Below are 23,583 nucleotides of genomic sequence, written 5' to 3'. Positions count from 1 at the left end.
TTACAGTCTGCCGTGACTGTCTATATCCTAACCAGAAATAACCCCTCTTACTGTGTCCTCAGTATCTGTAGGGTCTGTAGTGCTGTCCCCTTTTCAGTCTTGACATCGCTCTTGGCTTTTTCGCTCTTAAAAAAAAATGTTTTTGCTAGGATTCCATCAAGAAACCAGCTAATGGTTTGTTTTGTATTTCATTCATTTTCTGCTTCATTTTTGGTCTCAGCATTTTATTTCCCATTTTGGGGATCGACTTTGCTGTTGTTCTCGTTTCTTAAGATGAAAACTTAGACCTTTGGTTTTAAACCTTTCTTCTTGGGCGCCTGGGTGGCTCAGTTGGTTGGGCGACTGCCTTCGGCTCGGGTCATGATCCTGGAGTCCCGGGATCGAGTCCCGCATCGGGCTCCCTGCTCCAGGGGAGTCTGCTTCTCCCTCTGACCCTCTTCCCTCTCGTGCTCTCTATCTCTCATTCTCTCTCTCAAATAAATAAATAAAATCTTAAAAAAAAAAAACTTTCTTCTTTTCTAATCTGTGCATAAAATATAAATTTCCCCAATTCCACTTTAACAGGATCCTACAATTTTGGAATAGTACAATGAGATGATTGTTCAGTTCAAAATATTTCCTAATTTCCGTATGGCTTTTTAGCCTATATTTATGTAAACATGTTTTTATCTTCCTATGATTTATTTCCAGTTTGATTCCATTGCCATCAGAGTGCAGCATTCTACAGATGCTGATCAGGTGAAATCTTACACATTGAGAGGGTGTGATGGTGTTCGTTTCCAACTAGGATCAGAGGTTTCTCCGTTTTGTTCTGTTGACTCTGGATTTAGCAATTTCAAAGCCGTGCTATGGTGCATACACTTAGGGCTGTTCTTTCTTCCCATCGAGTTGACCCATTCATCGCTGAGATGTCCTACACTTCCAGGAGCCCTTGGTGCCCTCCAGCCTCCTTTGCCTGATACTGATGCAGGCACGCCCACTTTCTTCTAAGGTTAGCGTTTGCATAGTGAAACTTAACACCCTTTGCCTTCAGTTTTTCTGTTTCTTTGTAATTAAAGTGAGACTCTGGTAATTAGGAACTAGTTTAGTTTTGGTTTTGTATCCAGTCTGACAGTTTTTATCTTTTACTTGGAGTGTTTAGATCTGTATACGTTTAATGTAAGTGACATAGTTGAGTTTTGGTCCCCCGTCTTGCTGTTTGTTTTCTTTTAACTTCATTTAGCTTTATTTTCATTTTTGAAGGGCAGAGAATTCTAGTTTGGTGGTTTTTTTTTTTTTTTTTTTTAAGATTTATTGAAAGACAGTGTGCGCTAATGACTTAGGGGAGGGGCAGAAGGAGAAACAGACTCCACACTGAGCGTGGAGCCCGACACAGGGCTCGATCTCACAACCCCAAGATCATGACCTGAGCCAAAACCAAGAGTCAGATGCTTAACCAGTTGTGCCACCCAGGCGCCCCTCTCCTGTTTTTAAGATTTTTTTTTCCTTTGGTTTTTGGCAGTTTGAGTATATGCGAGTTTGTTTATTTTTTTATTTTTTTTAAGATTTTTTTTAAGATTTTATTTATTTATTTGACAGAGAATGAGAGAGAGAGAGCACGAGAGGGAAGAGGGTCAGAAGGAGAAGCAGACTCCCCGCCGAGCAGGGAGCCTGATGCGGGACTCGATCCTGGGACTCCAGGATCATGACCTGAGCCGAAGGCAGTCGCTTAACCAACTGAGCCACCCAGGCGCCCCACGAGTTTGTTTTTTTTAATCTCACTTTGTGTCACAGATTTTTAAATGTATGGATTGAGGTCTTTACTCATTTTGGAAAATTCTTAGCTCTCAGGCCCTGTTCTCTCTCTGCCTGTTCTTGGGGATTCCCTGACACATGGAGCAGAGCCGAGCAGGGAAGCCGGGTCAGGTCACCCGTGTTGCACAGGCACGGCCTAGGGACCTACTGTGTGCCAAGCCCAGCCCCAGGTCCAACGGGCAGAGCCTTCCCTGGGGTCCCCCGTTGCTGGACAGCAGGGGCACGATGCGCAAACCAGAAGTTTGTACAGAGGACAGAGGGCATGGGGAGGGTCCCCAACGCTACTGGATGCCCCAAGGCGGGGGCGTCTACGTCAGGGGACTGAGATTCCAGACATGGGCAGAAGGCCCTTCCCTAGGCCCCCCAGTCTTACAGTGGGGGAAGCAGCTGCAGAGAGAAGAGCCAGACCTCAAAGCTGCCAGGCTCCTGTCCACCACCTCCAACAGGAAGAAGCACGCGGGTCAGGGTGGTTACGTTTCATTCCTTTATTTAAAAAAATCATTTGGGGGTATGGTGTGAGAAGAGCACACCTTCCATGGCTTTGGGGAGGACAGTTTCCAGAAGGAATCACTGGGGTGGAAACACATGGTGGGGAGGCGGGAAGGACTTGGGGGAGGGGCTGTGCCCTCCAGCACCTCTGGCCAGAGTGCTCACTCAGAGGCTGGGTGGGGCAGGGCTGCAGTATGTACAAGGTGGGGGGCAGGCGGGCCAGCCGAGGACCTGGCCACCACGGCGGACCCACAGCACTGCCCGGGCAGACGGGGTCTGTGATCCATGCCCGTGGCTGCAGAGGCTGGAAGAGGGTGGCCCTTCACTGGGCCCATTGGGTGGGCCCAGGCCTGGCAGAAAGCCAGCCTGCAGGACCTCAAGGGGGGGGGGGGGTGGGCCGAGGCCAGTGTGTTGGGGACCGGGGCTGGGGTGGCCTAAGCATCCCCAGTGAATAGGCCAGAACCCGAGACCCCAAGCAAATGCACTAGGGGTGCCCCCACAGACTGCCTCCTACCCGAGGAGTGGGGATCCAAGACGCATTGCCATGTGCGCTGAGAGCGGACAAACATGAGACAGGATCCTGTCTGGAACCTGTAGTCGGGCAGCCCCGAGCTCAGGGATGGCGTGCACGACTCCCACGCCCAAGGACCCAGCGGACCCTCCGCCCAGGGCGGGTCCAGGCCAGCCCTGCCCCCCCCCCCACCCCGCCCCAAGTCCTAGGGGCCAGTCTCACAGCCCCTGCCCGGCTCCTCTGAGCAGGCAGCCAGGCTTGCCACGGGAGTGACCCTCTCCTGACGCCCAGAAACGGGGCAGAGAGCGCACACATGACCTGGGACGGGGGGCGGCCTCCTTGCACCAGGTGGCGTCGGGGGCCCGGGGGCCTAGGTGTAGAAGATGACCTCGGGGATCTGGCCGTCCTCCACGGACGTGCCGTTGTTGTTGCCGGCCGCGTAGCAGAAGGTGAAGCACGTCTTGGCCCCCGTCGTGGGGGACTCGTGGGTCACCTTGCGCAGGCCCTTGGTGCCGTAGTGGGAGTCCGGGCCCTGGGGGAGGGGGGAGGGGGGTCCCAGCAGTCAGGCACCCCGGGGCCCCAGCAGGGCGGGGGGCGGCAGAGCCCCTCCTGAGGGTGTCCTACTGGGGGCCTCGGGGTGGCAGCCCCCCCGTGGCGATGGCTGCGCCCTACGCCCCGTGACTGCGGGTCGGGGGCCTGACGGGGTCGGGGGTCAGGGAGAGGCACACCTTGAGTGTGGCGCAGGCCGTGTAGTTGACGTTGGGCAGCACCTCCACCGGCTCTTTGAACATGACCCGGAAGGTGCTGGCGGAGCCGTCACAGCTGAAGCCTGTGTCATTCTGGCCCAGGACTGTGTTGCTGTCCGTGTGGATGATCTGTGGGGGCGGGAGCGGGTGCTGCTCACCAGGGCCCCCCGCGCCCCCCCACCGCAGGACCCCACGGAGGGCGAGCCGCACAGAATCCAGCCTGTGACCGACCCACGAGCAGGCTGATGGGGGGCAGGACACGGGGTGGGCACCTGGATGTTCACTTGGTAATCCGTGGGCCCGTGGATGGAGCCGTAGAGCCCGAAGCCAACCACGAAGATGCGCTTGTTGACCGAGAACCTGAGCCGCGGACAGAGGAGGTGCTAAGCCAAGGCTGAGCGTCGCGGCTGCCACCCTCCCGCCGGGGCCCCCACCCCCTCCCGTGCCCGGCCGGCTCCCCAGCTCCCCCAGCCCCGCGCCCGGGGGCCCACCTGATGCGGTCGCTGGTGCCACTGTAGCCCCAGCGGCTCTCCACCTGCTGGAAGCGGTTGATGCTGCACTCCTTTCCCCGGAGGCAGCAGCGCGGCCGGTCGATGAAGTCGACACGCGGCTTGGGGTTGACGGTGAAGTGCAGGAAGAGGCTGACCACCTCGCGGTCCACGAGGATGCCCGACTGCGCGGGCCCTGCGGGCACAGGGGGCGGAGGTCGGGCTGCAGTGGGGGCCGGCCTGGCGGCTGGGGAGGGCGGGCAGGGAGGGCGGCCATGAACCTCCGAGGGCACCGCACGGGCATCTCAGGTGAGGACGCCCGGGGCCGAGGGGGGGTCTGGGCAACCCTGGGGCAGGACAGCCCGGCCCTGGCACTTGGGGGGGGCGTCCGATTCACTGGCTCCCGGGGCAACATGCCCCTCCCGGCCCCAGGTCGCCGGGCAAACAGCGGCCTGGGGGGGGGGGGAATAGGGGGGAGCGGCCGCCCTGCCCAGGCTCAGGAGGAGCAGTCAGCTGGCAAGGGGGGGACTCGCGAGACAGGCCCTGATCCAGAGGGGGGTCCGGGAGGGGGCAACCCAGAGGCAGAGGGGGTGGCGAGCGCTGGGAGCTGGCCTCTTCCGGCTGGTGACAGCCTGGGGCTCAGGACAGGGTGGCCCCGAGGGACCCGTGGGGACAGCTATTGGTGAGTAAGGAAGATACAAAGTGGAATACGGTGTTAACCATGGTTCTCTTTAATCTCTGCATAGAAAATGCAGAAAGAAAAATACATCAGACCGCGGCCGTGGCGCACTCAGCTGGGCGGGGTTTTTTCCAACTTCTCTCTCGTCTGGTATTTTCCAGTGGGACATAGAAGCAGGGGCGTTCTCTAAAACATGCTGAGTGACGAAGGGCCAGGAAGCCCGACCCCAGAGGACACACACGGGGTCATTCCCAGTGACCTCGGGCAGAGCAAGGGCGGCCCGGGGGGGCCCTCACAGGCGGGGTAAGGGGCAGTGGGGGGCACAGGAAGCAGCAGAGGCTCCACGCCAAGGGTGAGCGGATGGCACCTGCAGGGCTTGGGGCCCCGGGGGGTTGAGCGTCCCCGTGGGCAGGGGGACCTCCGGGAGAGCGGTTTTGGGGGTGCAAGCCAGGCTGGGAAGGGAGGGGCCCAGCAAGACTGCCATGGGTGTGGGGACGGGACAGCGCGGCTCTGTCACAGCCGGGTGCCCCCGGGCCCCCTGGGCCACTTCTGGGGACATCGGTGCTCCTGGCCCCCTGACAACCACCTGGCCCCGGTCCGTAGCGCCCAGGCCCCCGTGGCCCCGCACACGAGAGGCACTCACTACGCGGCCGATGAATGAGCGATCCGGGCACGGACGGAACAGCCGGACCCGAACTTCCCGTCAGAGACAACTACTCTGCAGAAGGGCGTCCCGGCTAGCGCGTGGGAGACCGCCGTGCCAAACAGTTCTTTACCGCTGCTGCTCAATCTGGCAACCCAAGGGCGGGGTTCCCCGGGACCCACCAGCCCCGGAGCCCGGAGAGGAGGCCGGCAGCACTGTGTCCACACAGAGCAGGAAGCACGGTCGGGGCTGCCCCCCAACCTTGGCCCGGGGCCCGGCCACCTCCCAGCCCACACAGGCTTGTCGAGGATGCCGACGCCAGAGCCCGGCCCCCAGGACGTGAACCCAAGCCGGGGGCCCGTGGGAGCCCAGCGCGCGCGCAGACACTCGGACACGGAGGGAAGGGAACCCAGGCGCCCGTCGGGTGGCGTCTGTGGGGCGTTGGGTCTTTACACACAGACATGCGCTCCACGCTGTCCACGCGACATGGCAAGGGCATCCTCGGCAGAGAGGCCCACCCGCGCTGCCCACAGCTGGCTCGGGGTCACACCTGGGGTCCCTGGGGGTCGTGCTCCTGCCGAGCGGTCCCCGGCCCCTGACCGTTACCTGCGGCAAACTCCTCGATGGTCATGAGCGGGAAGCGGATGAGGGCGAGCGCCTTGCCCAGCACCTTGCGCTTGTTCTCGGGGGTCACAGGCAGCTGCTGCCGCTGACACTCGGCCTCGGACCAGCGGACGACGGCGCTGAACAGGCGCACCTCCCGGATGCCCAGGGTGTCCCGCTCTAGCACGGCCACCAGCGTGTCTGCGGGGACGGGACCGGCTCAGCGGCCTCGCGGGCTCTCGGAGACCCCCCCCCCACGGCAGCTGCGCGCCCCCGCACCCCAGGGCCTTACCCAGGTCGATGTCGGTGAAGCCCTCGGCGGTGATGGCGTCGGCTGTGTTCTTGTCGATGTTTTCCAGGCACAGGCTGGCCAGCTGCGGCTCGTCGAAGAGGCGCGCCTGGCGAGAGGGCGTGCGTCAACCCACGGCCCGAGGCAGGGGCCCCGGACGCCCCTCGGGTCACACCTCGTCATGAATTTCAGGCGGCGCGGGCCGCGGAGCCCACACAGACTAGGGAGCCGCGGCCCGGAGCCCAGGCCCACAGGGCCCGCACCTCCACAGCCGGACAGCGCGTGGGAGACCGCCGTGCCAAACAGTTCTTTACCGCTGCTGCTCAATCTGGCAACCCAAGGGGGGGGTTCCCCGGGACCCACCAGCCCCGGAGCCCGGAGAGGAGGCCGGCGGCACTGCGTCCACACAGAGCAGGAAGCACGATCGGGGCTGCCCCCCACCTTGGCCCGGGGCCAGGCCACCTCCAAAAACCCCAGCACAGCAGCATCCTTGCCCCGCCCCCGCGCACCTGCGCCCAGTCTCAGGGCCCCTGCCCCGCCCCTATGCACCCGCATTCCCACCCGCCCCCCACTGCATCCGCGCCCGCTTCCTCGCCCGGCCCAGCGTCCTCACCTTCCCCAACCACCCCCCCCCATCCACTACCCCCCCATCCACTCTTCCTCCTTGCCCCGCCCCCGCACTCTCACCCCTCCCCCCGCGCACCAACCCCGTACCCGCGTCATCGCCGGCTCCCTGCGCCCCTCCATCCTCACTCGGCCCCTGCACACGTCATCCTCACCTGGTCCCCCTGCCCCAGGCCTCCGCCGGACCCCTCGCACCGGTATCCTCGCCCCGCACCCGCACACCCACGTTCTCACAGGCCTCGCGCTCCCAGCCCCCGTGCACCCGCGCCCTCTCCCGCGCGCGATCCCGTGTCCTCGCCCGGCCCCTGCGCACCTGTACCCTCTCCGGAGCACCCGCCTCTCGCCCGGCCCCGCGCGCCTTCGTCTTCGCCGGGTCCCATTGACCTCACTTGCCCCCCCCCGCCGTCCCAGCACACCCGTCCTTGCCCCGGCCCCGCGCACCCCCCGCACCCTGGCGTCCTCGCCTGGTCCCCGCTCGAGCGCAGCCTCGCCCCGCCCCCGCGCACCTGCGTCAGCAGCATGAACGCATTGTCAGCCCGGAGGTTCTTCTTCAGGAATTCCACGCAGTGGGCCTCGAGCGCGGGCACCGCGTACTTCTTGGCTGTGTACAGCGTGGTCATGACCGTCTCGGGTCCGATCTGAACCTCATCCGAGTAGAGAAACCTAAGACAGGACGCTAGGACCGTCAGACCCGGCTGGCAGACATCACTCCAGCCCCTGCCCCCCCAGCCCAGCCCCAGGAGCCTTCCAGAACCAGCGCCTGTTGCCCTATGACCTGGCAAAGACCATCACCCACCAAGGCCAGCCAGAGACCATCCCACCCACACTCCACCACCGAAACACGCGTCTATGCGGCGGGCCCCTTCCTTCCTGGTGGGACGGCCCCGTGCCAGGGCACCAACGCGGAAGGCCCCCCGACTCCCCTGGAGGCAGCTGCGTGGCATCTGCCGTGGGACGGCCGTCCACGTGGCTGCAAGGCTCCGCGAGTTCGGGGCGCGTCGCAGGACCAGGAAGGCCAGCCTGAACCAGGCACTATGACCACCACCATCGCCGCACTGGGAACGTGGAGGTACGGTCAGTTTTACAGAACAAGGCGGTGGAGAGATGAGAACCCTGGGCCGAAGCCGGCGGGATGCAGCACGGAGAGCAAGAGCAAGGCCCAGAAGGCTGTGCCCGAGTCCGGGGTCTCCCGAGAATGTGCTGGAAGCCCCCACACAGCCTCCCACATCAGCAGCTGTAATCCTTTGGGGTCAGGGAGACCCCGGACCCGAGGTCAGCAGCGCAGTGGGCGCACCTGTGACGGGGTCGGCCGCTTAACACACCAGCGAGGAGGACAGCGTCAGCCCTGGGGGCAGCAGCTCAGCGGGAGTGCTGGGAACCGGGAGCCAGAGGGCGGAACCCAGCACCCCACCTGAGTTCAATCTAAGCCAGGGTTTCGGCAAACTGCAACCGGTCACCTGTTTGTTTTCTCATGAACATCTTTTATTTATTTTTTTTAAAGTTACAATAAACTACACACAACAAGGGGGCGCCTGGCTGGTTCAGTCGGAAGAGCATGCAACTCTTGATCTCAGGGTTGGGAGTTCAAGCCCTACATCGGGGCTAGAAATTACTTAAATGACACTTTAAAAAATACATGCACAGCATAAATAATACCACTGTAAGCATTTTTAGGCATATGCCTCAGTGTCATGCGACCACCCCCACCCTCCGTTTCCAGAACTTTCCATCTCCCTAAACTGAGACTCTGTCCCCGTGAAGCACGGACTCCCAGCCCCTGCCCCAGCCCCCGCTGCCACCCTCTCCGTTCCGTCTCTGTGGACGGGACTCCTCTGGGGACCTCCTGGGAGTGGGGTCTGCCTCCTCTCCCTGAGCCCAGTGTCCTCGGGGTCTGTCCCTGTTAACCGTCTAGCGTGTAGATGGACACGTGGTGTTTATCCTGCACCCAGGGGCGGACACTTGAGTTGTGTCTGTCCCGTGAGGATCGTGCTGCTGTGAACACGGGTGCGCGGGGACCTGTTTGAGTCCCTGCTCTCAGTTCTCACAGAGACGTCCAGCAGCGGAATTGCTGGGTCACACGGTGACTCCACGTTTAAACCTCTTGGGGGACCTCACTCCTGTCTCGCAGAGGTGGCCACGTCTCCCAACCCCACTGGCCCCGCACGGGGGTCCCAATCCCCCCCTCCTCACTGATTCTGGTTATCTTCTTTTGTTTTTTCTGTGTTTTTCGTAATAGCTGCCCAGGTGGGTATGAAGTGATAGCTCATCATGGTTTTGTCACCTGTTCTTGTCACCTGTTCTTGTACTTGAGGTTTTAGTGGCTCCCAGCCTCCCCTCCCCGATCGTTTACAAATAGTCCGGCTGCTTTTACAATACCAGCCGCAGGGTGAGTGCTGGGGACGGAGCCCATCCGCCGCTGGTCTTAGCAACCTGAGAAGTTACACGATGACAAATCCCTGAGATTGTTCCCCAAAGTGCTACCTGTCCTCGGGAAGACGCCGGGAGTGGCGCACAGGACCAAGCGTCCAAGCGTATCAGACCGCGCCAAGCATTAAGGGGCGTCCGCCGACGGGACCAACGGGAACCAAGCCCCGCCTGCCAGTGAGCTGCGGACGGCGGGGGAGGGGAGCACCCACGCGGCCTCGGACGCGGCAGGGGGCGGCTCCTCCCGTCCTGCACGCTCGTTTGTTTCCTTTCCTTCCTTCCTTCCTCTCTCTCTCCTCCCCCTGTGAGTCTGTGCCATCTTTATAATCAAAGAGAAAAAATAAACTCTGCATTTAAAAAGAAATGTTAACTGTTTGGGACAGTCTGTAAAGTTCCCCGCCGTGATTTACCCCCGGTGTTTCTGGAAGCGAGAGGCCTGTGCTCAGCGGAGGGGCAGAGCCCCGCCAGCCCACAGCCTCGCTTGCCCCCTGCTCGGAGGGCGCACCCCCGCCCTGGGTGCTCACCGCTCTGATGCTAACGCGCTTGAGGGAATTTTGAGGCTCAAGAAGAAAACGCTAGAGCTGGTACTGAACATTCTCACATTATCTTACTTCTTCCACAACCCGTTGACCACGACGGGTGAGAACGGGGAGTTGCACGCGCGGCCCCGGGGCCGGACCCCGAGCCCACGACGCGCAGGGAGGGAGCCGGACACCGGAGGCCACGCGGGGTGTGCGTCCGCGTGGGTGGCACGTCCGGAACAGGCTCATCCGCGGACGGGAAGGGGGCTCGCGGGGGCCGGGGGGGGGGGGTGGGGTGACGGGGTGTGGAATCAGTCGCCAACGCTGTGGACACATTACAAACCACTGAAGTGTGTGCTGCCAATGGGTGGACTGTCCGTCTGAAAATTACGTCTGTTAAAAACATACAAAAATGAAAACGGGGTGGGGGCCTCCGGGAAAGATCTAGAAGTCTTACTTGAGCAGCGCCAGGAAGGCGGCCGGCTCCACGTCGGGCAGCTCGATCTCGGTGGATGTGGTGGCCATCCCCCCGTTGAACATGGCGTCGAAGACGGCACTGCCCACGGCCAGCACGAACCTGGCGTCAGAGAAGAGCCCGGTTACCCTCCATGCGGCCCCGCCTGTTCCCGGCACCCCAGTCTGGGGGCTGTCGGGGCCCCATGTGTCCCCACAGGAGGTGCTCGGGGAGCGGCTCCAGCCGGTGCCCCAGCAGATGCTGGCCCAGAATATCCTAGTGGCAGATGCTTCCAGGAGGGAGGCTATGCAACCGGCCCAGCAACAGCAGGTCCCCCGTGTCCCCCCACGCACACACCCCCGTGCTCAGACTGCGGGTGTCCCCCCACGCACACACCCCCGTGCTCAGACTGCGGGTGCCCCCCCAAACACACACACCCGTGCTCAGACTGCGGGTGCCCCCCCAAACACACACCCCCGTGCTCAGACGGCGGGTGCCCCCCCAAACACACACCCCCGTGCTCAGACTGCGGGTGTCCCCCCAAACACACACCCCCGTGCTCAGACTGCGGGTGTCCCCCCAAACACACCCCCATGCTCAGACTGCGGGTGTCCCCCCACGCACACACCCCCGTGCTCAGGCTGTGGGTGTCCCCCCAAAACACACAGCCCCGTGCTCAGACTGCGGGTGTCCCCCCACGCACACACCCCCGTGCTCAGGCTGTGGGTGTCCCCCCAAAACACACAGCCCCGTGCTCAGGCTGTGGCTGTCCCCCCCATGCACACACCCCCGTGCTCAGGCTGTGGGTGTCCCCCCCACACACACACCCACCCGTGCTCAGGCTGTGGCTGTCCCCCCCATGCACACACCCCCGTGCTCAGGCTGTGGGTGTCCCCCCCATGCACACACCCCCGTGCTCAGGCTGTGGGTGTCCCCCCCACACACACACCCACCCGTGCTCAGGCTGTGGCTGTCCCCCCCATGCACACACCCCCGTGCTCAGGCTGTGGGTGTCCCCCCCATGCACACACCCCCGTGCTCAGGCTGTGGGTGTCCCCCCCACACACACACCCACCCGTGCTCAGGCTGTGGCTGTCCCCCCCATGCACACACCCCCGTGCTCAGGCTGTGGGCACTAGGGTCCTGGCCGTCCTGGAGGGAGGCAGGTGCAGGTCCAGTGCATGGACAGCCTGACTGTGGGGCAGGAAGCACGTAAGCCTGTGATGGGAGGAGAGTCAGGGAAGGCTTGGCAGGGACACTGGAGCGGGGTGAGGCCCCAGGGAAGGGCATCAGGGCCCGGGGAACGGTAGGAGCGCAGGGGAGCGTTAGGAGGTGGCAGCCGTGAGGCCGAAGGGTTCATCCAGAGTGGTATGACCGTGCGGGACCCACCTGCCCGTGACTTCTCAGCGCAAGGACAGGAAGGCCCAGTGGGCGAGGACAAGAGAGGCGCCCCCCCAGCCTTCGTCCGAGGCAGCGGCAACCCCCCCCGCCGGAGCACTGCTCCGTGCTCTGTGCTGTCCACCCGCAGTCTCCAGGGCTCACCCCGCGGCCCGTCTGCCGCAGAGCACCCGTCCCCGGGTCCGCGAGGCCCTGCGTCACACCCCCTCCTGGGGGTCCCCATCGTGACACACGCGGGGCTCAGAGCGGCCCCCACATTCTCCTTCCCAGCCTGCCCACGGCTCCCAGCGAACCCCAGGCTGGGAAGCCCCCAAATGTTAACGGGGAGAAGGACCTCCTTCCCCAGCTCCCACCTTCCCCGCCATCCAGGGGCGCGCCTCCCAGGCCCTCGTTCGGACCGCCGTGTGCACGGGGCTTGAGCATGTCTGGGGACCAGACCCGAGACAGGGGACCAGATGGGAATCCAAGTGGGGAGGACAGCCTCCCCCAGAAGTCATGTCCACCCGGAAAGCCGCAATGGGACCTCACTTGGAAATGGTGTTCGTAGACGTGACCGGTTCACGTGAGGTCATATGGGAGCAGGGTGGCCCTAGTCCCACGCTGGTGTCCTCATGAGGGGACTTTGAGCACAGACACAGGGAGAAGCCACGTGGCGACAGATACAGACATGGGAGGGACGCGGCCATGAGCCCGGGGATGCCTGGAGCCCCAGGAGCTGGGAGAGGCAGGAAGGACCGTCCCCGGAGCCTCCATGAAACGTCGGCCTTGGACGTCTGGCCCCAGGACGGGGACAGGAAACGCCTCTGGGGCCCTGCCCCAAGCGCAGCCAGCCTCACCCGCATCCTCGGCGGCCCCAGGCCCCTCACTGCACCCCCACACGCGCTCCTTAGATAAAGTGCCTTCCGGGTCCTCCTCTCCAGCTTGGGGGAAGCACCTCACTCTCTCGCCGGAACATGGGCTCCAGCGCCGCAGTAAGAGGCTGCCAGCCCCCACGCCCCCCGCAAGACTGCCGTGTCTGAGGGGCATCTGCACCCCCGGGGCCCTCTGCTCACACCCCTCGCGCCTCCGGCCCCTCCCCGCCTGGCTGGCCACCCGGTCTTCTCCAAGCCCCGATCTGCCCCCCCGGGGGACGCCGCCTCACCCCACGCAGAGGGCTGGGATGAGCCATGCAGACCACGCCGAGGGGCCACACGGATGCGGAGAGAGCAGGACCCGCGGCGAGGCCGGCGGGAGCGCGAGGTACGCGGCCGCCGTGGGAACCGTCTGGCAGCTCCTCTGCTGGCCCAGCCCGAGCGGCCGCGTGGCCCAGCAGCTCACGCCTGGTGCACGTGCGGGAGAGACGAGCGCACGCGTCCACACGGCCTGCACACCTGTGTTCACAGAGCGCGAGTCACAGCGGCCAGAAGGGGGACGCACGCGTGTCCGTGGATGAAGGATACACACGGCGCGGTCCGTCCCCACGCGGGAACACGCTCCAGCCTCCGGAAGGAAGGGACCCCGACACCTGCCACGACTCGGAGGGACCCCGAGGACACCGGGCTCAGCGAGAGGAGCCGGACCCGGAAGGACACATCCCGCAGGAGGACCCCACTGCCCGGAGGGGCCGCGGCCCCGCACTTCCTCTGTGTGGCTCCTGAGCGGAGAGTCGTGTGCTCTGGGCGGCGCCACGGAGCAGGCGTGTGGTGGACGGTGCGAGCCGGGGCCCCCTGCCGAGGGCACAGGGTGTCAAGTGTGGGAGGGGCGCGGATTCCGGGGTGCTGGCCTGGAGCAGAGGCATGGGGACCATCCTGCGGCTCCACGCATGGGCAGCCCGGCAGCGAGGGGACACCCAGCGCCCGGAGCTTGGGGTCTACATCCCACACCAACAAACGGGACCAGCTCCCTGGAGACGCGGCGGACCCCGGGGCCGGAGCGGGGAAAGGACAAGACGAGCTTGGAGTGTCTCGTGGGGCCAGCAAGTAAAGAAACGCTCCAAGCGCGACGGGGAAGCGTCAGGAGGATGCAGGACGGCCAAACCTGGGACGGCACGAGCCACAGCCTCGCACGCATACTGCATAACGTACGCGTACCCTCGGCCACAAAGACGGAGTTACCTAACTGCGTGAGCGCAGGGACGGAAAGGGACCGCACTTCCTCGCAGAATCCAGCGGACGGACGCAGACGCGGTCACGGACGCGGAAAAGCACCACCAGCAAACACCTGGGCCGCAGCCGTGCGCGGGGAGAACCCCCACCCCCAGCACGACGGCCTGGGGCGACAGGGAGAAGACACAGGGTGTGCGCAGAGCCTCGCGGTGTCCCCCGGGGAGAGCCACTTGGAGGGGACGGCGGTGGCAGGCCTCTGGCCACGATGCCCCAGGAAGGACGCAGGCCACTGCCTGACATCCAGCCACACCGCGGGAGTGGCCCCGGGGGATGAGGAAGGCACAGCCCGCAGAGACGGCGTGAATCCCACCCGACGGGCGGCAGGATCCGGCCCTCACTGGAGATGCACGTTTCCTGGGCTCAGGGAGCCGTGCGCCGGCAACGGGGAATAGTCATGGATGAGCACGCGCCTGGCAACGGGCTCCCCAGATACGCGAGGCAGAAACTGAGCGTTGAGGGAGAGAGAGACAGCCGGACCACCAGAGCTGGAGCTTCTGGACTGTTCTCGAAGGCTGGCAGAGCGGCGCACAGACCGCGGCCCACCCGTCACCGCCGGCCTGACCGAACCCTCCACGCGCACACGGAACGGTCCCCAGGTGAACGCACGACCAGGGCTGACGTCGGCCACACCACACTCTGCAGAGGAATTAGCCATCCACAACCAGAGGAAATCTGAGAAATCCCCAAATGTCTGGAAACGAACACACTTCGAAGCAACCCAGGGGGGGAGGAACGGGCGGCAAAGGAGAAAAGATCTCGGCTGGCCTGAAAATGGAAACACCACCCGCCACGAGGAAAGAGGCGCCGTTAGAAGCAAACGTGGCAAATCCACGAGGCAAAGCCTGGGGATCGGCCAGGGGAGCTCCCGCCTCAGGCGTCCAGACAGTGGGGAGCAAACCCACCGCAAGCAGAGAAGGAAGCCCACAGGGGGACAGCAGGACCTCGTGAGCCCGGGCGCAGGGGGGCACCCAGAACCCGCCGCCCACGGAAGAGACACAGGCCACAAAATCAGCAGCGCAGGCGAGACCGTCACTGCGGACCCTAAAGATGAAAGAATTCCAACAGTTTCATGCCAACAAACTGGGACAGCTTAGATGAAGGGATGATGTCCTGGGAAGACGCAACCAGCTGGGACGGACTCCCGGAGACGCTCGGAACACACGCAAGCACAGAATGAGCCCCTGAAAACCTCTCCCCAAAGGGAAGCCCCCAGGCATTTCAGAAGGGATAGCAGCTGTGGGCAGACTCTCCCAGACATGGGGGGAGGGGGGAGCAGGGCAGCCGCGAGGCCAGTACGCGGGGCAGGCGGTGCGGATGCACCGCAGAGCAGGCTGGCGCTTGCTTGCTTTCTTTTTTTTAAAGATTTTATTTATTTGACAGAGCATGAGTGAGGGGCGCAGCAGAGCAAGAAGCAGGCTTCCCGCGGAGCAGGGAGCCCGATTCACGGCTCGGTCCCAGGACCCTGGGATCACGACCTGAGCCGAAGGCAGACGCCCAGGCGACCGAGCCAACCAGGCGCCCCAGGCTGGCGCTTTCTTAAACTGTCAAATGTCAGAGTTACCCCCAATTCCAAGGGTCCGCTCCCAGGTATTTGTCCAAGAGGAAAGGAACCGTGTGTCCACGCACAGACTCGTGCCCCAGCGCACACGGCAGCCTGGAAACCGCACACAGCCCGGATGCCCAGCGGCTGGTGAGTGGACACACCACGGTCCGTCCCTGCAGCTGAATTCAGTGACTGCGTGAGTAACTTTAGCAGTAACCGTAACTGAGCTGGGACCCCCCTGGGCGGCTCAGTCGGCCAAGCGTCTGCCTTCGGCTCAGGTTGTGATCCTGGGGTCCTGGGATCGAGCCCCGCATCGGGCTCCCTGCTCCGCGGGAAGCCCGCTTCTCCCTCTGCCCCTCACTCATACTCTCTTGCTCACACGCTCTCTCTCTCAAATAAATAAAATCTAAAAAAAAAAAAAAAGTCTCGGACTCGTGATTTCAGCTTCCTTCATGACCTCAGGGCCGTGAGATCGAGCCCCGCATCGGGCTCTGCACCGAGCGAGGAGCCTGCTCGGGATTCTCCCTCTCCCTCTGCCCCTCCCCGCCACAAATAAATAAATAAAATTAAAATAAAAAAAGAAAGGTAACTGGGCTGTAGCTGACCCTTGAACAGTGCGGGTCGACACACCGGCGGATGTTTCTCAGTAAAGGCAGCATGGGACTCAAAACGCCCTTTCTCTTCCTTACGATTCTCTTGGTTCTAAGAACACAGTACACGGTAGATACATAAAGCGTCCCCGTCCGTGCACTGGTGAGGCTTGCGGTCCCCAGTGGGCTCTCAGTGGGTGAGGCCTCAGGGGTGGAGTTACATGTGGATTTTTGGCTGTGCAGGAGGCCGGCGCCCCTAACCCCCACATGGTTCAAGGGTTGAGTGTACTGATACACACAACAACGTGGATGAATCTCAAAAACTTTTTCTTTTATTTAAACATTTTATTAATTTGAGACAGAGAGCGAGGGAAAGAGAGAGGGAACACAAGCAGGGGGAGGGGGAGGAGGAGGAGCAGGCTTCCCGCCGAGCAGGGAGCCCGACGCAGAACTCGATCCCGGGACCCCGAGATCACGACCAGAGCCGAAGGCAGACGCTTAACTGACCGAGCCCCTCCGGGCACCCCTCAAAAACTTTCAAGAAGCCAGACTGAAGATGACATGCTGTATCACTCTAATTACATGAAATTTCTAAAAACAGCAGACTGGGAGAGACAGAAGGCAGGCCGGTGATGGCAGCGAGTGGGCGGGGGGACCTCAGGGGGCGGTGGCCACACGGCGGTGCACACTTTCCACATAGACAGTTGTCAGGACCCGGACCAGGCTCCGGGGAAAGGGCTTGGGAGCACCCCACACCCACACTCACGAAACCCTCTGAAAGCAGGGAATCGAGAGAAACTTGAGAGAAGCCGTCGGAAACCAGCATCCGTGGTCCCATTTGTCGATGAAAAACACAAAACACAAAGGCTCCTTGCTCTCACCTGTTAGGGAGCAATGTCCTGTGGTCAGAAGTGCAGTAAGAAGGCGCCTGGGTGGCTCAGTCGGTTGAACATCTGCCTTCAGCTTAGATCATGATCTCAGGGTCCTGGGATCAAGCCCCACGTCCGGCTCCCTGCTCCGTGAGGAGTCTGCTTCTCCCTCTCCCTCTGCCTCTCCACCCCCCGCTCGTGCTTGCTCTCTCTCTCAAATAAATAAAATCTTTTTAAAAAATGAAAGACTCAACTCCTCAGTTATGACAGCTATATTCAAATGCTCAGTAGCCACGTGTAGCTAGCGCTGGACGGCATAAATCGAGAACATTCCCATCATCACAGGAAAGTATCGGACAGTGCCAGACCACAGAATCCACTGAACAATTATTAACATGAACAAGGGCTTGGACAGAAATCGCTCAAATCAGATAGAAATAAATATGCAAAAAACATACAGCTTCCCAGCAAGAACCAGCTGGAAAAATATAACAAAGATTATTCACAACAGAGAAAAAAAAAGTAAGTGAGCAAAATCAGCAATAAATGTGCAAAAGCCACATGTAGAAAACCACGAAACTGTCCTAGGAACACAAAAACTGCCCGGAACAAATGGAGAGAGATCTTGCTCCCAGATACGCTCTGTACCCTAACCTTCGCTCTCCGCAGCCTGGTATCGCTGGGGGACCCGTCCCCCCAGTAAATTCCTTCAGCACTTGACAAACTGATTCTAGAGATCCAACGGAACCATGAGTCTGCCCAGGGGCCCGCAAACTGGCCAACCCCTTGTTTCTGCAAATAGTTTTATTGGGACATGGCCGTGTTCATTCACTGATGTGTTGTCTACACCTGTCCTGCTGGGCAGAATTAAGTACGGGGAACGGAGGCTGTTTACCTAAGTTGGCTGATGCCGGGCTGGAATGTCGGCCGTGGAGGGACAGAGATGCTTCCCGCCAGCACCATGTGTCTGTGACTGTTTGAGGGGGGCCCGAGGGACGGGTGGGGCCATCGATGCCAAAAGGGTCAATGTGCGACCAGCTGAAGAAGTCTTGACAAAGAATAAAATTGGGAACAAGGGCCTCAGCAGTTCTCAAAACATACCGGAAAGCCAGAGTCATCAAAAAATGTTCTTGTAGCAGAACACGGATCAATGCCCGGAGAGACCCCAGAAAGACCGTTCCGCTTGCTGGCCTTCTCTGCTCCATTCTCCAAGACGGATGAGCTCGGGCGTCTGCGATACTGACTGCGGCAGCGCCCGGATCGCTCGCAAGGGCCGCCCTACCCTGAGCCCCGCGGCATCTCCGCGGAGCCCGCCAGCAAGGGAGAGCAGACATCTGATTCGGGCAGGTCGATGCCCTGCAGTTACTGAGCACCTACTGCATGCCAGGCCTTCTCCTGGGGCTCCGAAGGCAGCAGGGAAGGAGAGGAGCAAGGCCATGACCACCACCAGGGGGGTGCCCGTCATTGGGAGCTTAGAGGGAAAAGCGTACAGGGTGAAGGCCAGGCAGAGCCTCGGGACCAGAGGCCAGGGCCCGCTCCTCAGCCTGCACGGATGCCGGCCCTCCTGCCCCACAGCCCGGGTCAGCCTGCGCCCGGAGCCCATGCCCGCCGGGGGGCGGGGGGGAGGCAGGTGTTCGCTCAAGTCCCCACTTTTTGGAGGCGGCCTCAACCGCAGTGGTGCCCATGTTCTGGCGCTAACCCCTCTCTCTGCCCTAGGACACCACCTGGGGCCCCACATGGCATCTGATCACCTCCTTCAGAGCCCATAGCGTGTGGCAACATCTCCACCTGTCCTTGTTTCTCGTGACCTTGACAGCCTCCTGGACGCCCAGCCAGGTGTCCCACAGCGTGTCCCCGATCCGGGCTTGTCAGCTGCTTTCCTGTGGAGTTTGGAGATCTCGGTTTCCCACGACTGCTCTAACAAGGCCCCACACGCAGGGCGACTCCCGACAACAGGATTTCATCCTTTCCCAGTCCCGGAGGCCAGAAGCCCCAGACGGAGGTGCGGCAGGGCCCTCGGGAGGCTCCAGGGGAGGGTCCGACCTGCCTCTTCCAGCTCCGCAGGACCCCAGGGGTCCCCCGGCCTCTGGCCACGGCACTCCAGTGCCTGACTCCATGGTCATCAAGGGGCTTCTCCTCTGTCTCTCCTCCGTGTCTCTTAGGAGGACACGTGTCATTGGGTTTAGAGCCCACCAGATAATCCAGGATGATCTCATCTCGAGACCCTGAACTTAATCACATCTGCAAAGACCCTTTTTCCAAAAAAGGTCCCACTCACAGGTACAAGGGCCTGGGATGAAGACACACCTTTTGGGGGGCCACCATTCAACCCACGACACTGGGGTTATGGGTTTGGGGAAGAACTACAGAGCCGGGGTGCCCTTCTGGTCCTGTCCCAACAGGGGTCCCTGACGGGCCGCTCAACATCACTCTGGAGTTGAACTTGACCCCTGGGCCCAGGTGGGGTGTGCCAGGTCTCCCTACGGTGGGGTTACCATCACTTCCTGGGGCCTGGGGCCTGGGCCCAGGCAGGGAGCACCCGCACACACCACCGGGGCTCTGGGGTACGGAGCCTCACCTCCCCCACGCTCCGCACTCGGATTCAGCCTCTAGACTTGCCTGCCTCACGCCCTGGGTGATGTCCGCACCTTTATTTAAGCTCACCCTGGACCGCTGTGATAAGCACTCGGTTGGGTCACCAAGTCAATCCTCCCAGAAGTCCTGGGGTGGAGGCATCCGAGTGGTCAGTCCCAGTTCACAGGTGGGGAAACTAAGGCACAGAAAGCCCAGGGCCACTCGCTGGGCAGTGATCTACCTGATCACTGCAGGTAAAATTTCACCAATCTGTACGAAATCACAACCCAAAGGGAGAAAAGAAAGAAAAAGAACTAGAACCTTCTATCAGTAAAGGCCAAATGGTGGGGCATCAATACCAGGGTAAATGGGACAAGAAAAGTGCTTTCGGCCTGCCCCGGACCCTCTCTGGACATCAAACACACACACCCAGGGAGTCCCTGGGGCCCCGACCGATGCCTGCAGGAACCAGCAAGGTGTGCCGGGGGCCGGGCTCCCTGGGGACTTGGGACTCGTGTGGCCACTAGTGTGAGAAGCCACGGGTGCAGTGGGTGGGCCCGCCTGAAGGTGAATATGAATGTCAGCATGTCCAGAAGAGCCGCATCCCAGACCACACTTTCAGGGTGGCTCCCCACAGCCATTCCCAAGCACTAACCGGCCCCATCCACACCCCTCCCCCCAGGCTGCCCCATTACCTCCACCACTCTGTCCTTCCCTCCGATGCTGGAGCCAGGGTCCGGGGGGGCCCCCCGCCGCAGCCCCCGCTCTCCCTCCCCTACCAAGCTGCCACCTCACCGCACCAGGGAGAGGAGCCCTGTTTCTATGGTCCTCACCAAGCGCCTGCAGGCTCCATCCACAGCCAGGCCCCCCGTCAAAGCCGACTGTCCCTCTGGCCCACAGTGCCCCCTTGCCCCTGCTGCGTGCCCAGCCCCTCTGGTCTCCAGGTCTCCCCTCCCCCTCGCCCTGCTCAGCACTTGCTCAGGGTACGGATCCCTGCCACCCCCTCCCAGGGCCCTGTATCTCCCTGCTGCTCTCAGAAAAGCTCACTAAATACCACGCCGGGCTGGCCTTCCTACCAGAGCCCTTGCTCCCAGCCATTCTCCCGAGCCCAGCAGCGCCACACCCTTCCCCCACTTCTCTGGGGGGCCCCACGCCCACCTTCCTCATCCCTTCTTCACCACTAACAGCCACACACAGTCGAGTACATGTCCTAAGGTTAGTGGTGCCCGGGGGACCCCCTCGCTCCCCTGAAGCAGAAACCCTGAGGTCCCCCTTCCCCCTCCCTGTGGGGTTTCCAGCGGCATCCACGTGGCCCCATCCCCAAAGGGCTTGAGTCAGGGGGGCAGGAGCCCATGCAGCCTCACCTTGCTCATTCCATGTGTTCCCTGAAGCTTGGTGGGGGTGGGGGAGGGGGAGCTGTAAAGGCCAGACTGGGCTGAGCAGTATTGAGGAGCACAGGTGGACATGAGGGAGGCCGAGGTGGGGGGCTGCTTCTGGGATCAGGCCCCCTACTCCAGGCTTGGGTGGGGGTGAGGCCCATGTGGCTGCACACACACAGGGGAGGGAGGAGCCACGGGAGGTCCTGGGGACCCAACCACAAGCCTGGAACCTTCTGTAGGCAGGAATCTAGATCCAGTCGTACGTAAATAACCAAGAAAAAGCCAGAAAGAAACATCTCAAAGGCACAGGTTAAACAGAGGCCACGTGTCAGAAAGGCAGGGAGGACCACTCACAGCAGGCTGCGGAACATTCCAGGTCAGTGGCAAGAAACCCCCAGCCCCCCTCCCCCAATGGAGCCCTCCCCGTGAGGCCCCCTCCCCCAGCTCCCTGGAGTGCATCGGGGAGCAGAGTCAGAGAGATGGGGAACGGACCGGGAGTCTGACATCAGTCCCACCCTGCCCTGGGGGCTGAGGGCTGCATCCTGGAGACTGGCGGGGGGGGGGGGGGGGGGGGGGCCGGACCTGGGCCAACAATGCCCCCTTTTTCAGAGAGAAGGCCTGGAGGCCAGGGCGGACATGGGGCTGGGGTGTCACAGAACTGGGATCGCTGAGGGGGTTATGTGGTTTAGGAGTCTGGGCTTCTGGGTTCAAGAGGCAGGGGTCTGGTGGGGGCCTGGAGGTCACCACCGGGGAAGGATGGGGCACTTGGTGCAGGAGGTCCCTGGGGCAGGGTGGTGGGGGTGGCTGTGCCCGGAGATCCTGGACAGGGTGGCCGGAGTCTGCTGGGGGACGGAGAGGTGGGGGTCCCAAGGCCAGGGTATGGCGAGCATCAGAGGGCTGAGGGGTGGACGGGGGCCCAGCAGGGTCACCGGACGGCGGCAAAGTGGGTGCCAGGGGTCCTGAGGGGTGGCGGGTTCCTGGAGTGGCTGGGTGCTGGGGATGGGGCGGTGGGGGGTGGGGATCCCAGGGCCCGGGGCGGCGGCCCACCTGTGCGCCGGGATGCGCTGCGCGCCGAGCCCCTTGCCCACCAGGAAGTGCACGTCGCAGAGCACCTCGTTGTTGAAGAGGAAGGCGAAGCGCTCCTTCAGCGTGGGCTTGGTGGCCTGCCAGTTGTAGACGGGCTCGCGCAGGAGCGCCGCCGCCCCCGGCTCCTCGGCCGCCCGCTCCCCGCCCGCCGCGGCCTGCGCGCCCGGCCCCGGCCCCGGCCCCGGCCCCGGCCCCGGCCCCGGCCCGGGCGCGGGCGCGGGGGGCGGCCCGGGGGCGGCGGGGGCCGGGGCGGCGGCGGCGGCGGCGGCGGCGGCCGCGTTGCCGGGGGCGGGGGCGGCGTTGGCGCTGGGCCCGGGGCCGCCCCCCGCGCCCGGGCCGACCCCCGGCGGGCACGACGCGCGCCCGCCGCTCCCACCCGCCGCCATCTTGTCGGTGCGGCGGCCGCGGGGCGGGGCGGGCGGGAGGAGGGCGGGGAGGGGAGGGGGCGGGGCGACGGGAGAGGAGGGGAGGGACGCAGGGAAGGGGAGACGGGAGGGGAGGGGAGGGCGACGCGAGGGAGGGGAGGGGCGACGGAAGGGGTGGGGGCGGGCAGGGGAAGGGGCGGGGCGACGGGAGGGGCGGGGAGGGGAGGGACGAAGGCAAGGGAGGGGAAGGGGAGGGGGCGAGCGGGCGGGGGGAGGGCGAGGGAGGGGGCGGGGAGACGGGAGGGGCGGGGAGACGGGCGGGGCGAGAGGGAGGGGGTCGCGGAGGGGTGGGGAGGGGCCGGGCAGGGGAGAGGAGGAGGTGGGGAGAGAGGAGAGGAGGAGAAATGAGCCCCCTTCTGGGCCAGGTACCTGATGGGAAGTGCAGACAGGGCTGGAACCCCCAAATTGCTACGCACACTCATAGTGTCAGAGTACCCCAATGCCCTGAAGAGGGGACACGGGGAGGTCGGAGAGCATAAAGCCGGGCTCCCTGCGCAACCGGGGGTGGGGGGGTCAAGACCTGGAGCTGCAGCCTGGGGGCGGCGCTCCTGGAAGAAGAAGGGACGCGGACCAGTGACCAGCAGTTAGGAAGATGAATACCAGGAAGTGCCTCTTCCAGGTCCTGGAGCCACATCAGGGTGGCCAGAAGGCTGGGTAGAGAGGTCAAGGCCCCAGCACAGACCCATCCCCAAAGGTGGGCATGAGGCTCTCCTCTGGCCCTTACCTGAGCACAGGACTTCAGGACACACTTCCATAACATCTGCGACAATGTAGCATCTAATTAGTGCCTGGGAGACACCCGCCCACACACACCAGCGTCTCAGCCTGGTCATTCCCATGGAGAAGGGGTTTTCGTTGGGGGCAGGGGTGCATGGCCCAGTGACACCTAGGAGAGCTACAGGCAAGACATCCCACCCAGTGTCCAGTCTCTGCCCAAATCTTGATCAGCTCATTACCTCCAAAGCAGACCTTGAATGGGGCCTCTGTTCGTGGATCCTGCCACGGCCAGCTTCATCGGGCACACAGCCCAGGGGGTCATCCAGGGCCCCATGTTTGATTTAATGCTCTGCTGTCACCATCTTGAGATTTGTAATAATTTTGGAACAAGGGACTCCACGCTTTAATTTTGCACTGTCCCCTGCTTCTCATGACAACCCCCAGCCTCAACCACTTACTCTTCCTTACCCTTTAGAATCCAATCTCCACCAAATTTAATCGGGTGTCTTGGAGCCTTTGCTTAAAGCCTTTCAGGGGCTTCCTTCCATTGATAGCCAGTGCTCTTCCCCTGGGGACAACCTCTACCCTGGGGA

At 62.6% G+C, this 23,583-nt stretch overlaps 1 protein-coding gene and 1 long non-coding RNA gene across 3 annotated transcripts; both read right to left on the bottom strand.

Annotated features, from left to right (window-relative positions):
• Positions 1 to 2,264: 2,264 nt before the first annotated feature.
• Positions 2,265 to 22,243, bottom strand: BTBD2 (BTB domain containing 2). The gene is made up of 9 exons (XM_088018650.1): positions 21,810 to 22,243; positions 10,269 to 10,388; positions 7,373 to 7,529; positions 6,246 to 6,351; positions 5,957 to 6,154; positions 4,032 to 4,224; positions 3,813 to 3,900; positions 3,523 to 3,669; positions 2,265 to 3,326 (listed from the first exon to the last, which is right to left on the bottom strand). Exons 1-9 carry the CDS (start codon positions 22,232 to 22,234, stop codon positions 3,165 to 3,167), a joined length of 1,596 nt encoding a protein of 531 aa, XP_087874776.1. The 5' UTR covers positions 22,235 to 22,243; the 3' UTR covers positions 2,265 to 3,164.
• Positions 16,251 to 20,038, bottom strand: LOC114226223 (uncharacterized). Of its 2 annotated transcripts, XR_003612708.2 has the most exons (3): positions 19,474 to 20,038; positions 17,705 to 18,689; positions 16,251 to 16,821 (listed from the first exon to the last, which is right to left on the bottom strand). It is a non-coding gene; the product is annotated as an uncharacterized LOC114226223 (long non-coding RNA). The 2 variants fall into 2 exon arrangements; XR_015766842.1 differs by having other exon boundaries at positions 16,251 to 18,689.
• Positions 22,244 to 23,583: the final 1,340 nt, after the last annotated feature.

This window comes from Eumetopias jubatus, unplaced genomic scaffold, assembly GCF_037043125.1.
Source record: "Eumetopias jubatus isolate StellerSeaLion01/CBP00866 unplaced genomic scaffold, mEumJub1_p1.0 scaffold_1, whole genome shotgun sequence".
Classification (NCBI taxonomy): Eukaryota; Metazoa; Chordata; class Mammalia; order Carnivora; family Otariidae; genus Eumetopias; species Eumetopias jubatus.
Note: the sequence above shows the minus strand (reverse complement) of the source record. Positions and strands in the feature narration are given on the sequence as shown.